Source organism: Hemitrygon akajei, chromosome 20, assembly GCF_048418815.1.
Source record: "Hemitrygon akajei chromosome 20, sHemAka1.3, whole genome shotgun sequence".
Lineage (NCBI taxonomy): Eukaryota > Metazoa > Chordata > Chondrichthyes > Myliobatiformes > Dasyatidae > Hemitrygon > Hemitrygon akajei.
The window spans coordinates 22346960-22363802 of NC_133143.1; the positions used below are offsets into that span (position 1 = coordinate 22346960).

General features: G+C 41.5%; 1 protein-coding gene across 5 annotated transcripts in view; it reads right to left on the minus strand.

Moving 5' to 3' along the window:
- The window catches only part of kif13a (kinesin family member 13A), a 235687-nt gene extending 220719 nt beyond the window's left edge, over positions 1–14968 (minus strand). For 3 of the 5 annotated variants that reach the window (XM_073024008.1, XM_073024006.1, XM_073024005.1), the window contains exons 1-2: positions 14599–14956; positions 14320–14416 (exon numbers count right to left, since the gene is read on the minus strand). In XM_073024008.1, the coding sequence (XP_072880109.1) occupies positions 14320–14416; positions 14599–14653 (152 nt within the window). In that variant the 5' untranslated portion in view covers positions 14654–14956. Of the gene's footprint in view, positions 1–14319; positions 14417–14598 lie in introns of all 5 variants that reach the window. The other 2 variants (XR_012095681.1, XM_073024007.1) reach the window with 2 other exon arrangements.
- Between the last annotated feature and the right edge of the window lie 1875 nt (positions 14969–16843).

Below are 16843 nucleotides of genomic sequence, written 5' to 3' on the forward strand. Positions count from 1 at the left end.
TTGACTTTGGCTTCTGATAAAAGGCAGTGACACAAATTGCTTTCCACAGATGCTGCCCAATGTTCTGCATACTTGCAGCATTTCCAGCATCTTCAGATTTTTGGTTCTGAATATATCTAATGAAGCGATCTGTACCTTCTACATTATGAAGATCTTCATAAAGTAGAGTTATAACCACTAAAAAAAGTTTTTTTAAAAAAAGGAATTATCTCAGTGACTAATGGCCAGTGGTGTAGTAGACTTTGAGGCAAGTGGCCTTGGATTCAAATCCAGTCGGCTCCTTGTGGGCTTTCCACCTGTGCTGGGCTGAACATCAAGCTAGCAACTCTGACTCGTAAAACAGGCAAAACTGCTAAAGAAATGGCAAGGTTGCCACCCAATGCAACACATGGCGTGGAAAGCAACAACAACCACCTCAGCAACTGAAGTGAATCTAAATCCTGAATGAGACAAAAGGCATGCAAACATACAAAAAGCTGATTAATCAAGGTTAATGTATACACAAGGGTCAGTGCTTGGATCCTAGCAGTTCCAGTCAACAAAAGTGACCAGGTTCTGAACCAAATGAAAGAGAACAATAAATTTTCAGATGGCACATGAAGAAACTGATGTCCAATATCTGCAGAAGAACATAATATAACGCACAACTGGGGGAGACACTCTTGACTGATCATATCTGGAAATCAATCAAATGCAAATTGGATTAAACAAATCCACATTTATTTAAATAGTAAGAGAAAATTATAAAACTATAGCATCACATTAAACCATCTATGATAAAGCCTTCTTGGACCATAATTTAAGAACATTTTAGACTGATACTTTTATTTTTGGCATAGATATGTACTTAAGGGCTTGTTTTTATGCTAATTATATTATACCGATTTTTTGAATGCCAATTTAGAAAGCAATGAAGTTATTTCTAAACATTATGGGATAAATTATCTGACAATATATAAAAACTTAAGGCAGTCTACACAAAAATAAAAAATGAATGACAATAATAAATAAATTTCAATAATATAAGCTCATCAATGTATTACTTTCAGGATAGATTTAACTGCAAACAAAAACAAAATTACAGAAGTATGAGGAGAAAATTGTTTTCTTATTGTTAAACAAATTCTGGGGGTGAAAAAGAAATAATAAAGCACAGCTGACATTTTCAATTTAAGATAAGAAATGGCATTAGGGAGCTTTGATTAAAATTGTGATTTAACATATAAAAAAAACTCATTAGGAATCAGATGAGAAAGTAAATTGCTTCCATGTTAAGAGTTAAACTTCTAGAAAGGCCAAATGGATATACGGATGTTGAAGAATGATTAGTAGAAGGTGCTAGAACAGGTACATGCGGTGGTTCGATAGTTAAACAGACTGCAGATGGTCACTACTCAGCAAAACTTGACCTAATTATGATCTATCCTTAAAATCAAAGTCCTTGTAAGCATCATGTTCATTTACTGAGTATTAGTTTCCAAAAATATTTGTAAATGATTTTACGTATTATGTTGTTAAGCATCAGGAAACAAATGGCCAATTGCTTCAGTGTACAAGTGCTTATTTCCCATCATACATAGAAACATAGAAAACCTACAGCACAATACAGGCCCTTCGGCCCACAATGCTGTGTCAAACATGTACTTACTTTAGAAATTACCTAGGGTTACCCATAGCCTTACACCTCATACACTTTGAGCTGCCCCAGCACATCCTCGTGATTGCTGATGACATAAAAGATACATTTCACAGGAGTTTTCGATGTATATGTGACAAATAAAGCTAACCTTTAAGATCTTTATCTTTACACTGTATTGACAAAAATGAATCCTGGAAGATAATTCAAGTATATTAAGTATACTTAAAGATAGTTAAGAGGACAGTAGGTCCCTTTAAGGATCAGTGTGGTGATCTATGTACAGAAACGTAGGAAATTGGCAGGATCTTAATTATTCCTTTAAGAACTGGACTATGACCATATCATGTGCTTAAGAACTCTGTGAGTTCAGGGGATGTTACAGTGATATATGGAGCACACATGTACGTTTTGGCCTGAAATGTTGACTGTATTTTTTCCATAGATGCTGCCTGGCCTGCTGAGTTCCTTCAGCATTTTGTGTGTGTTGCTTGGATTTCCAGCATCTGCAGACTTTCTCGTTTCTGGTAAGTGGAGTATCTTGACATTACAAAGAGGGAGGTGTTGGAAGTGGATAAATTCCCAGGGCTTGACGAGGTGTATCCTAGGATGCTACAACAGGAGGAAACGGGAGCACCAGGAGGAGACCCATGCAGTCACGGGAAGAATGCACAAACTCCTTACAAGCAGCGGCAGGACTTGAACTTGGGTCGCTGGTACAGTAAAGCATTGTGCTAACCACTATGCTACCATGCCCCAATCAACAGGTTAAGATTAGGAACTGAGTTTTTTAGATAGATAGATAGATAGATAGATAGATAGATAGATACTTTATTCATCCCCATGGGGAAATTCAACATTTTTTCCAATGTCCCATACACTTGTTGTAGCAAAAACTCATTACATACAATACTTAACTCAGTAATAATATGATATGCATCTAAATCACTAATTCAAAAGCATTAATAATAGCTTTAAAAAAAAAGTTCTTAAGTCCTGGCAGTTGAATTGTAAAGCCTAATGGCATTGGGGAGTATTGACCTCTTCATCCTGTCTGAGGAGCATTGCATCGACAGTAACCTGTCGCTGAAACTGCTTCTCTGTCTCTGGATGGTGCTATGTAGAGGATGTTCAGGGTTTTCCATAATTGACCGTAGCCTACTCAGCGCCCTTCGCTCAGCTACCGATGTTAAACTCTCCAGTACTTTGCCCACGACAGAGCCCGCCTTCCTTATCAGCTTATTAAGACGTGAGGCGTCCTTCTTCTTAATGCTTCCTCCCCAACACGCCACCACAAAGAAGAGGGCGCTCTCAACAACTGACCTATAGAACATCATCAGCATCTCACTGCAGACATTGAATGACGCCAACCTTCTAAGGAAGTACAGTCGACTCTGTGCCTTCCTGCACAAGGCATCTGTGTTGGCAGATCTGTGTTTGAGGTGGTGACCAAGGTAGTCAATGAAGGTAGAGAAGTGGATGACGTCTACATCAATTTTAGTAAGGTATTTTCCAAGGTCCTTTATGTTGGTTCATCCATAAGATGTGTGGGTTTCTTGGTGACATGGCTATTTGGTTACAGAACTGGCTTGCCAATAGAAGGCAGAGGGTAGTGGTCAATGGGTCTTATTTTGGCTGGAAGTCCATGACCAGTGGTGTTCCCCAAGGATCCTTACTGGGACCTATATAAATGATTTGGATGAAAACCTGGATGGGTGGATTAGCATGTTTGCTAATGACACAATGACTGGTGGTATTGTGTGCTGCCACACAAGAGTGCTGCCAAAGGATACAGTGGAATATAGATCAGTTGCAGGAAAAGGTGGAGTGGTGACAGTGATGTTTAATCTGAGCAAGTGTAAGGTGTTGCCCTTTGGGAGATCAAATGTAAAGGCAAAGTACACAGATAATAGCAGGACCCTTAAAGCTTTATGTACAAAGGGATCTTGGGGTTAAGTGCATTGCTTCCTGAAAACAGCTAGACAAATTGACAGGGCGATAAACAAGACATATGCCGTGCTTGTCTTTATTTGTCGAGGCAATGAATTGCAGAGTTATGCTGCGGCTTTATAAAACTCTAGTCAGGACATATCTGGACGACTGCATTCAATTCTGGTCACCCCATTATAGGTAAGGTGTGGAAGTTTATGGAGAGTGAGGAAGAGCTTTACCAGGATGCTGTCTGGATTAGAGAGCATATGCTATAAAGAGTGGTTGGACAAACTAGAATTGTTTTCTTTGGCAGGTTTACCAGATGTTGCCTGGAATTGAGGCATTTGTTATAAAGAGAGGTTGGACAAACTAGGGTTGTTTTCTCTGGAGCAACAAAAGCTGAGGGGAGATCTAATGGAAACTTATAAAGTTATGAGAAGCATAGATAAATAGCTGGTATAATTTTTCCAGGCTCAGAAGTCCAATACTGAAAGGCATACATAGAATCATAAAACACTGCAGCACAGGAACAAGCTTTTCAGCCCATCTAGTCAATGTCATACTATTAATCTGCCTGGTCCCATCGACCTGCAAACAGACCATAGCCCCTTTACACTTCCCATCCGTGCAGCTATCCAAATTTATCTTAAATGTTGAAATCGAACCCACATCTACCACTTCCACTGGCAGGCAGCTCATTCAACATTCTCACTACCCTCTAAGTGAAGTTCCCCCTCACATTGCCCTTATACATTTCACCTTTCATCCTTAACCCATAACCTCTAGCTCTAGTCTCAGTGGAAAAAGACTGCTTACATTTACCCTATCTACACCCCTCATGATTTTCTATACCCCCATCAAATCTCCCTTCATTCTCCTACACTCTAGGGTATAAAGTCATAACTTATTCAACCTTTCCCCATAACTCAAGTCATGGCAACTTGCTTGCAAATTCTCACTGCACTCCTTCAATCTCACTGACATCTTTACTGTAGACAGCTGAACAAAACTGCACACAATACTCCAAATTAGGCCTCACCTACATTTTATAAAACTTCAACATAGCATCCCAACTCCTGTAGTAAATACTTGGATTTATGGAGGTCAATATGCCAAAAGCTTTCTTTACGACAATATCTATTGCTGGTGCCACTTTCAAGGAATTATGGATCAGTATTTCTAGGGCCCTTTGAGCTACTGCACTCCTCAGTACCCTCCCACTCACCGTGTAAATCCTACCCTGGTCTGTCCTCCCAAAGTGCAACACTTCAAGTTTGTTTGCATTAAATCCTATCTGCCATTTCTAAGCCCATTTTTTCCATCAGGTGCAGATCCCACTGCAAATAAGTCTTCCTTGCTTTCATCAGCACATCTGATAATCCAGTTTACCACACTAAATCTTGATTGTTGAAACAGATGACAAACAACAGACTCAGAACCTATCCCTGTGGTATACCACTAGTCACACGTCTCCAGTCAGACAGCCAACCACCTACTACAGTACCACAAAGCCAAAGTCTGATGCAATTTACTACCTCATCTTGAATGCCAAGCCACTGAACCATTTTGACTAACCTTCCAAGCAGGACCCTATCAAGGGCCTTGCTAAAATGCATGGAGACAACATCCACTGACTTGCCTTCATCAACATCCCTGTTAACTTCCTTGAAAAACTATGTAAGATTGGTTAGACATGACCTACCAGACGCAAAGCCATATCCCTAATCAGTCTCTGTCTTTCCAAATACAGTGTTTTTCTGGTAAATTGGTCCATAGCTTAATGGGGGCAGCTAGTTATTTGGGAAAATAGCTGGGTTTTCCTTATTTATTTGGGTCACTATTTCACCTAATTGGGACACTATTTGGGTCACTATTTCACCTAATTGGCACAGTTGCCGAACAGCTTCTAACTTGCGTCAGTTGCATGAACTTGTGTGGCCATTAGACACTACACCATGTTTAGAGTGAATAGATTATAAAATAGTGTCAGTTGCATGTTTGTGTTCAAATAGAAGTGATTTTTGTCACTGATAGCTGGCAAGAAATGAGCAGTAAGACAACTTAGAATTGTTTTCTCACTGCAGTTTCAAACATTCAGGCTTGGGGATGTCAGAAACAGCCAGGAGTAAAAATGAAACGATCTCATACTTCAAATTTTCGTAGTTACTAGCTTGTTGAAGGTATAAACAATTATCTTGAATGTTACAATGAAAATAAAAATTTGGAGGATGCGATCACCGAAAGTATTGTATGGAGGCAGTTCACTATCTGCAGTAGGTGCCTGCACTGATTTTGTTCATTTACAGTCAATTAAAAGAACACAGCAGCATGTTGGTTGTCCGACTAGGACAGCGAAAGCTGTGTTGGAGAGTTTTTAAAGTGGGAAAATAACAGCTCCACTCTCCTGATAAGTCTGGGTCCAATGGCATGAGCAGTCATCAGAAAATGGGGTATTCCTTGGTTGTAGTGGATAACCAGGAACTTTTCTGTGCCCTATGATCTTCACTCTCCACGAAGCGTTGTATAAGTGAAGTTATTGACTGTTGGATCTCACTGTTGATCTCATTTTCCCAGTCCACCAGAGCTGACGTCCCATGCTGGGACAGGCATTTCCCTATTTCACCAGCATATGAGGCACCAGCTTTAGCCCGCCTGTCAAGGCAGTGTCGCGTGCAAACAACAAATTGCAGCCATAGGTGAGAGCTGAGTGACCGATGGGGACAAAAGGTGAATGAGCTCGCCCAAAAAGGACAGAAAAATCCCATTCACCAGAGGTGCTAGCCCTTCCTAGACACCCCTTACTCGGCAGCATACATTGGATGAATTCCTCCATCGATAACTATTAGGAACTAGTGCACAGTTTTAAAAACATAGAAAAACCTACAACACAATGCAGGCCCTTTGGCCCACAATGCTGTGCCGAACATGTACTTACTTTAGAAATTACCTCGGGTTACCCATAGCCCTCTATTTTCTAAACTCCATGTACCTATTCAGGAGTCCCTTAAAAGACCCTATTGTATCTGCCTCCACCACCATCGCCAGCAGCCCATTCCATGTGTTCACCACTCTCTGTGTAAAACTCTTACCCCTGAGATTTGCTCAGTACCTTCTTCATTTATAACAATTACGAAGACAAGGGGTCCCAGAACAGATGTCTGAGTCACTTCATTGGACACCAACCTCCATGCAGAAAAGACCACTCTTTGCCTTCTGTGTGCAAGCCAGTTCTGGATCCACAAAGCAAGGTCCCCTTGTATCCCATGCCTCCTTACTTTCTCAAAAAGCCTTGCATGGGGTACCTTATAAAATGCCTTGCTGAAATCCATATACACTACATCTACTGCTCTACCTTTTTTTCTTTTTAAATCTTTTTATTAATTTTAAGAAAAACATAAGTGAAATATGAATACAAAACGTTTGAGTACATAATTAATAGTTTAAATAGACAATCAGATATGTAATAATCAATATATAAGGCCTCCTAAACTCATAGTATTAATGTAAAAGAATCGAAAAAGAGAAAAAAAACCAAAAAAAACTAAAAGAAAACTTTTTTAAAAAACTAACCAACATGGGTAATTGCATAATGTTAAATACATATAGTAATGCCGATAACTCCAAACCTCCATCCAAATAATTAAGGATAATAACAGTAAGGTTTAGGATCAGACCATTTAACTCATACGAAAATGTTGAATAAATGGTCTCCAAGTTTCCTCAAATTTAACTGAAGAATCAAAAACCACGCTTCTAATTTTTTCTAAACTCAAACAAGAAATAGTTTGAGAAAACCACTGAAATACAGTTGGAGGGTTAATTTCTTTCAAATTCAGTAAAATAGATCTTTTTTTTAGATATTTGCAAGTCAGAAATTTTCTGTATAATGAATTAAAGTCTTTTTCGAAAGAATGTCCATTGGACATTACAGAAAGAATTTTAGCCCTCAATCCTTGTCAAAAGGGTTTAGTAGCTATCATTTATAATATGATTATGAGTGTACAGCCAGATGTATCAGAAAAAATTAAGGAATGGCAAGAAGAATTGCATTGTCCTATATCTACTGAGCAATGGGAAAAATTTTTATCATTGGTAAATTTGTCCTCTATTTGTGCTAAACATGCCATAATACAATTTAAGGTTGTACATAGAGCTCACATGTCTAAAGATAAACTTGCTCGATTTTATTCTTATGTTAATTCAACCTGTGACAGATGTCATTCTGATGTTGCTTCATTGACTCATATGTTTTGGTCTTGTCCTTGTTTACAAAATTATTGGAAAGATATTTTTAATATTATTTCAAGAGTTTTAAATATCAATCTCCAACCGCATCCTTTTACTGCAATTTTTGGTTTACCAATGATAGATAATAATCGTCTATCCGCTTCATCTCAACGAATGATTGCATTTGTTACATTAATGGCTAGAAGATCTACTGCTCTACCTTCATCAATCTGTTTAGTCACGTTCTCAAAAATTTCAATCAGGTTTTGTAAGGCACAATCTGCCTTTGACAAAGCCATGCTGACTATTCCTAATCATATTATGCCTCACTAATCCTGCCTCTCAGGATCTTCTCCATCAACTTACCAACCACTTGAAGTAAGACTCACTGGTCCATAATTTCCTGGGATACCTCTACTCCCTTTCTTGAACAAAGGAACAACATCTGCAACTGTCCAGTCCTCTGGAACCTCTCCAGTCCCCATTGGTGATGCAAAGATCATAGCCAGAGGCTCAGCAATCTCCTCCCTCGCTTCCCAGAGTAGCCTGGGGTATATCTCGTCCGGTCTAGGTGACTTATCGAACTTGATGCTTTCCAAAAGCTCCAGCACATCCTCTTTCTTAATGTCTATATGTTCAAGATTTCCAGTCCACTGTAAGTTATCCTTACAATCGCCAAGGTCCTTTTCCATAGTGAATAGTGTAGCAAAGTATCCATTAAGTACCTCTACTATCTCCTCCGGTTCCATACACACTTTTCCACTGTCACACTTGATTTGTCCTATTCTCTCACGTCTTAATCCTTCTGCTCTTCACATACTGTATGGGATTTTCCTTAATCCTGTTCACCAAGGCCTTCTCATGGCTCCTTCTGGCTCTAATTTCATTCGTAAGCCCCTTCCTGCTAGCCTTAGAATTTTCTAGATCTCCATCATTACCTAGTCTTTTGTACCTTTTGTAAGCTTTTCTTTTCTTCTTGACTAGATTTTCAACTGCCTTTGTACACCATGGTTCCTGTACCCTACCATCCTTTCCCTGTCTCACTGGAACATACCCGTGTAGAACGCCACACAAATATCCCCAATATTTGCCACATTTCTGCTGTACATTTCCCTGAGAACATCTGCTCCCAATTTATACTTCCAATTTCTTGCCTGATAGCTTCATATTTCTTGTTACTCCAATTAAATGCTTTCCTAACATGTCTGTTCCTATCCCTCTCCAATGCTGTGGTAAAGGAGATTGTATTGTGATCACTAACTCCAAAATGCTCTCCCACTGAGAGACCTGCCACCTGACCATGTTCATTTCCCAATACCAGATCAAGTACAGCCTCTCTTCTTGTAGGCTTATCTAAATATTGTGTCAGGAAACCTGCCTGACCACACCTAACAAACGCCACCCATCTAAACCTCTCCCTGAAGGGAGATGCCAATAAATATTAGGGAAATTAAAATCCCCCATCACGACAACCAAGTTATTACTGCACCGTTCCAGAATCTGTCTCCTTATCTGCTCCTCAATGTCCCTGTTACGATTGGGTGGTCTATAAAAAACACGCAGTAGAGTCATTGACCCCTTCCTGTTTCTAACTTCCACTCACAGAGACTCAGTAGACAATCCCTCCATGACTTCCTCCTTTTCTGCAGCCATGACATTATCTCTGATCAGCTGTGCCAAGCCCCCACCTCTTACCTCCCTCCCTGTCCTTTCTGAAACATTGAAAGCCTGGCACTCTGAGTAACCATTTCTGTCCCTGAGCCATCCAACCTCTGTCTCTGGTCACAACATCATAGTTCCAAGTGCTGATCCACGCTCTAAGCTTATCCACTTTGTTCATGATACTCCCCGCATTAAAATAGACACATCTCAAACCATCTGTCTGAGCATATCTCTTCTCTATCACCTGCCTATCCTCCCTGTCACACTGCCTACAAGCTTTCTCTATTTGTCAGCCAACCGCCCCTTCCCCCATCTCTTCAGTTTGGTTCCCACCCCCCAGCAATCCTAGTTTAAACACTCTTCAATAGCCTTAACAAGCCTCCCCGCCAGGACATTGGTCCCCCTTGGATTCAAGTGTAACCTGTCCTTTTTGTGCAGGTCACGCCTGCCCCAATAGAGGTCTCAATAATCCAGAAATCTCAATCCCTGTCCCCTGCTCCAATCTATCAGCCACACATTCTGCACTTCACTCTATTCCTATATTCACTGTTGCATGACACAGGCATTAATTCCAAGATTACTACCTTTGAGGTCCTGCTTCTCAGCTTCTTTCCTAATCCCCTGTAGTCTGTTTTCAGGACCTCCTCCCTTTTTCTACCTATGTCATTGGTACCAATATGTACCATGACCTCTGGCTGTTCACTTTCCCACTTCAGAATATTGTGGATGTGATCAGAAACATCCCAGACCCTGGCACCTGGGAGGCAAACTACCATCCGTGTTTCTTTCCCGCGTCCACAGAATCGCCTGTCTGACCTCCTAACTATAGAGTCCCGATCACTACCGCCATCCTCTTCCTTTCCCTATGCTTCTGAGCTACAGGGCCAGACTCTGTGCCAGAGGCACGGTCACTGTTGCTTCCCCCAGGTAGGTCGCCCCCTCCCTCACCAACAGTACTCAAACAGGAGTATTTATTGTTAAAGGGGACAACCACAGGGGTACTCTCTAGTATCTGACTCTTGCTTGCCCTTCCCTCTCCTGTTACCCACTTTTCTGTCTCCCGAGGCCCCAGTGTGACTACTTGCCTATAGCTCCTCTCTATCATCTTCTTACTTTCCCTGACCAGACAAAGGTCATTGAGCTGCATCTCCAGTTCCCTAACCGGGTCCTTAAGGAGCTGCAGCTCAACACACCTGGCACAGAAGTGGCCATCTGAGAGGCTGGGAGTCTCCTGGAAATCCCATATCTGACACCCAGTACAGAACAACGGCCTCACAGACATACTTCCTATTCCTATTCTTCACAAGTAACTTACCTCGCCTCAACCCATTATCGCCAAAGCCCTCCTACTTTGACTCCGTCTACTCTGTATGGACCACGTGCAGGCAGAAGGGATGAGGTGTCATTAACTTACTTAGTTTGACACAGCATCGCGAGCCAAAGGGCCTGTCCTGTGCTGTTCTACTGGAAGATTGAAAGACAGCTGACATTTTGCCTTTATTTAACAAGGGCAGCTAGGATAAGCCAAGTAACTACAAACCACTAAGCCTTTTATCAGAGGTGAGAAAAATTTTGGAAGGGATTCTGAGGGACAAGATTTATTTGCATTTGGACTGTTTGGAGATTGTCTGCATAGCCCGGTGCATGGTAAATCATATCCTACCAAATCTGATTTGAGTTTTTGTTTTGAAGAGGTGTCCTAAAGGACTGAAAAAGGTAGGATTGTAGATATTGTCTACATGGTGTTTAACAAGGCCTTTGACAAAGTCCCACGTGATAGGCTGATCCAAAATGTTAGAACACATGGGATTCTGAGTGACCTAGCAGGTTTCAGTATGTACGTTTAATGTCAGAGAAATGTATACAATATACATCCTGAAATTCCTGTTGGATACAAAATTGGTTTGGTGGTAGGAAGCAGAAGGGTTGTTTTTCCACTGCAGGGATTAATGCTGTATCCACAGTTTAAGATTATATTGAAGATTTGGATGAGAGTGTTAAGTGGCATGATCAGCAAGTTTGCATATGACACCATATGCAAGTTTGATATTGTGGATCATGAAGAAGGTTGTCTAAGATGACAATCAATCAACTCAGAAAGTGGGCAAGGAAATGGCAGATGGAATTTAACACTGGTCAATGCAAAGTGTTGCTTTTTGGGAAGTTAAACCAGGGAAGGACTTTTACAGGGAATGGCAGGGCCCTGGAAAGTCTTGACAGATAGAGATCCCTCATGGGACAAGTATAGAGTTCTCTGGAAACTGGAATATGGTTAAGACAGGGTGGCGAGGAAGGCATATGGCATGAGGCACTGAGTTCAGGAGTGGGGATGTCATGTTAGGTAGGACGTCTGCATTGGAGTTTTGTGTGCAGTTCCAGTTGCATGCACTAGGAAGTGTGTGATTAAACTGGAGAGGGGATACAAAAGATTCAGAAGGACATTGCCAGATTGCAGGGCTTGAGTTATAAATGATTGGATAGGCTGGGTCTGTTTTTCTTGACCGAAGTGCGGGCAGAGCTGACATGATAGACAATATATAAAGTCATAATAGAGCAGACAGTTAATGTCTGTTCTGACTGGAGGGGTGTCTAAAACTAGAGCATGCAAGTTTAAGATGAGAGTGAGGAGGTTTAAAGGTCCTGAGGTAAACTTTTCACACATAGTGTAATTAGTATCTAGAGGAGTTGTCCCAGGTTAGTGGTGGAGGTAGAGTCAATAACAACACTGAAGAGGCATCTGGACAGCACAGAGCAGGTCAGAGCATTACCGAACTAATGCAAAGCAAGCAGGATTAGTATAGACAGGCACGATGGTCTGCACCAACATTGTGGGCAAAGCCCAATTTTATTTTATCTTGTTGAGATACATCCCCTGAGCCACGCCGCCCAGCCAATCTCCAGATTTAGTCCTCGCCTCATCACGGGTCAATTTACAATGACCCATTAACCTACCAACAGTACATCTTTGGACTGTGGGAAGAAAATGGAATACCTGGAGGAAACCCACCAGCCTCGGGGAGAACGTGCTAATTCCTGACAGGCAGCGACGGGACGGTACTGTTAAGCGTTGTACTAACCACTACGCTATTCTGCTGCAGAACTTATGGTATCACCTCCGTAACTTTAAATTCTCATCCCAATAAAGAATCAAGAACGAAATGGAATGAGGCGTTGATATTCAGTAGCTCAGTATGCATGTTATATCATAGTAAATTCATAACGCAAGAGTGTTTGACTTCACAAATAGTAAGTCAAGTGAGCGAAGCAAATTAGATGCAGTCACTAAACTTCTAGCCGCGTTGAAACACACGGTCTTGATCCAACCCCTTAACTTAATCCAGGTAATGTTGAAAATGGTACTATCGTAAATAATCTGGTATAGCGCAATATGAGGTCATTCTTACCCTCGGCCATTAGACTCTATAACGAGTCCACCTATAGCCGGGGAAGTGATAACCCCCTCCTGTTAGACTGTTTTTGGCAACATTTTTATTCTTTTACTTTTCTTCTAATACTTATTTATTTGTATATCTGTGCATTTGTAATGCTATTGTATTACTGTACTTTCCTTTGGGATCAATAAAGTATATCTGAATCAAAATACGGACGCTTAGATTTACAACAGTTAAATTGCCTTCTACGTGTCTTCACTGCGAGAAACCTTTCAACTGAAAACGATGTAATGAATTAAGATCTATGCGATTAACCGTTCACTTAGCCAAACGCCGCCCTAGGCAAAGCAACTACAAAGAACCGCTCCCTCAATAACAAACAATCAAGATACGACGAAATCTCTGCGTGAGACGAAATTCAGCTGGAGGAAGGCGGCCACACCTGCTATTCAAGTGGCTATTCAGGGACTTGCATTCAGTTCTAGTGCGGGAGATCGGTTGGGGTTAGTTCCGCGTCCGTCACAAGCCAATTGAAAAAGCAAGCGAGGCTTGTACCGGTCGCAATCAATTTTTACCAAGTAGAATACTGATTTTAAACAGGCCTGGGATAGATTTGCAGCTTTTGGTTTTTTTTAAAGTGCATTAACACCAGTAGTTTTGAATTCAACTGAAAACAGGTGGGGTGTGTTTAAACTGGGCACATTTACAAGAGCTTCTATGCAGAAATGCACGCAGAGCTAATCCTGTAGTATGGTATGGAACCCAAACTTCCCCGTCACCCCAATATATTTTTGAAACAAAATCGACATAGCAGTCCCCTAAAATTAAACGGTTCTGACCACACCCAATGGACGATTTAAAAACATAAGCCATAAAAGGCGAGTTAGTATAAACCGAAGTCAAGGGCTATCACGCACCATTCATCCCAGGCAATCAATTACTCCATCAATATCAAATTACCAACACCACAATGTTAATTGTCGCTCGCATAGTTTAACGTCATTTCATCTCTCCTCCTCCCCCATCACCACTTTCATTTTTTTCTGTTGTGTAGGGATTTATTTTTAGGTATGTGTCAACGTTATTTTATTTTAAAGGGAAAGGGGTAGACTAAGTTCTTTGTAGTATGGGTACTGATGGGGGTTAGCAGCTGTCTTAGAAGATCCGATTGCGCTTCCTTGAAGCCGACCGGGGACCTTTTAATCTTAGCCCCGAACGCAATGGTTTCTGGCGCCGATTGCCGTCTCGATTGGAGACGGTTCCCCCCCACCCCCTTGCCTCCAACATTTTTTTTGTTAATGGGACTAACAGACTCTGTTGTGCACATCTGATTTAAACCCTTCCTCAGGCGTCAGTTGTTACGGCGGTACAATAAGAGAAATAGGTTGAAGGAGAACAAAGTGTTTGCCTTGTGCTACTAATACATATTTTGGGAAGATAGTAGCTGTCGCTTAAAACCGTGCCGGTTACCTGTTGTCTGCTTTAGACGTGTTGGGACAAGGCGGCGGGTGAAGAACAGTCTGATTTTCCTCCATCTCCACCACACACTTGGTGTTGAGTTCCAACTCTGTAGAACATCAGTCAAAATGTTACCAAACAGCCCATTACCCATGTCTCTCGATCTCTCTCTCTCTCTCTCATACACTATTACCGACGATGCTTTAAAAATGCATTGCAAAGTTTTTTCTTTAAACAAATCTGATAGTACATTCATTATTTAAGGTGGGTTTTTATCTAAATTTTGCTCACCTCGTCGGTTCATAGGGCGGACTCTCACTGCAACTTTCACCTTGGAATCCGACATTTTCGCACACTTTCTTCCTCCCTCCCAGCGGTCCTATTAACTTCTACTTATTTCCTTGATTTCTCCGACTGTTGCAAATCCTCCTTAGCTCCTTCGTGCGCGCGTCTTCCAAAAAGCCACGGGTCCATTACTTGAGACGGATTAAAAGGGAAATGAGCTCTTCTTAATTCTCTCTCGCGCCTTCCCCTTGCTAACCAGAGATGTTTGACTCTTCTCCCTTCATCACCGCCGCCATGTTACAAGCGTTCAATCAGTCAAGTCAGGACCCGCGGAGATTCCCGAAACAGGGACTAGACACGATTCGACTCGACTACGCCGGGCCATACGGAAACAGCCGAGAACTAGACCCTCGGCTGCACCAAGCGACTGGTCACGCACGGAAACACCCGAATGGTCTCGGATAAAGCACATTACAAGCCGAAGAACACCGGCCGAGGTTGGCGAACCCATCATAAAACGCACGAAAAAAAACTTAACAGAACGTAATCAGAACAAAACGTAAGGTTTTTTTTTTAACTGGGCAGGTTTTCTCACGAAAATGTTACTCATCATTCGAGTAACTGTTGAATAATTTGGGTGGTATTTTGCACTGGAAGTTGGGCAAAGATCTGGCAAATGGAGATTATAATATGAGAAAATATGAAATTGGCCTTTTAGCAGGAAAATAGAAGAGCATAGTTTTGTAAAGAAAAACTGGGACATTGGGAGCAATGCTTCCTCTTGAATGCTGATGAGAACCTGGTTTACAGATCATGTGAGCTACACTTGGTGGTGTTTGTGACACAAGTGTAGCCCAGGGTCCTGTGGCATTTCATCTGGAGAGGAAAGAAGTTGTGTATCGAACTTGCTGTGATACAAAAGTCTCCATTGATTGGGGGGGGGGGGGGAGAAGCATATCTAACCTTACCCTCATCTCATCACTTTGTGTGGCTGTATCAAACAGTGCATGAAACCAAAGTATGCGGTTACTAAGTGTCACTGCTGGGATGAATAGGCTTAGCCTCAGTGTTGTGCAATGTTCCATTTAGTTGGACCTTGTTGCATTTCCTATTCTTTGTAGATCACCCTCAATCACAAGTCCATCTGGCAGTGATCAGTATGGAATGTCCTGCAGGCTCTCTGGGAGAGGGACAATATCTTGTGAGATACCTTCTCCAAAACAAAAAAAATGTCAAAGCAATTGGCTAGAATTCTTCATGGACAGAACTCACCATCAAGAAAGGCAGCATTTGACAGGAAGTTGGGATAGGGTGGGGCGGGGGAGGAGAACATCTCTGTCAGATCTTTCCTGCACAGTCAGGGTCTCACAATATAATCTGCCCTTGAAATATCTGCAGTGAGGATAAGTCAGTAATCCAGCTTCTTGTGGACTGTGAATTTGCAAAGGATATCTGGAAAAGTATGCAAGGGTCCTTGTCAGCATAGTTTTTTTTAAGTGTAAATCTTGCCTGACAAATCTGAAATTCTTTGAGTAAATACCAGACTGGATAGACAAAAGGGAGTCAGTGGATGTTGTTTACTTGGATTTTCAGAAGGACTTTGACGAGGTGCCACACCTGAGACTGCTAAACAAGATATATGTTGATGATTTTGATGATGGAATTGATGGCTTTGTAGCCAAGTTTGCAGACAATACTAAGATGGGTAGGGGACAGATACTGTTGAAGCAGGGACTCTGCAGAAAGGCAGATAAATTAGGACAAAGAGCAAAGTGACATAGAATATAGTGTAGAGAAGTGTATTATCATGCATTTAGGTAGAAGGGATAAAGGTGTGAACTATTTTCTAAATGCTAAGAAAATTCAAAACTCACAGGTGCAAGGGGATTTGGGAGTCCTTGTACGTGAGTCCCTCAATGTTAACATGCAGGTTGAGTCAGTTGTAAGGAAGGCCAGTGCAATGTTAATATTCTTATAAGAGGACCAGAATATAAAAACAAGGATGTGACGCTGAGGCTTTATAAGGCATTGATAAGACCACACTCGGAGTACTGAGAGAAATTTTGGATCCCTTACCTCAGAAAAGATGTGCTGGCACTGGAGATAGTCCAGAAGAGAATGATAATTTCAGGCATGAAAGGGTTAACATGAGGAACATTTGAAGGCTGAGCCGGTACGTACTCATTGCAGTTTAGAAGAATGGGGATGGGGGGGGGGGGGGGGGAGAATGTCATTGAAACCGCAATCAAAT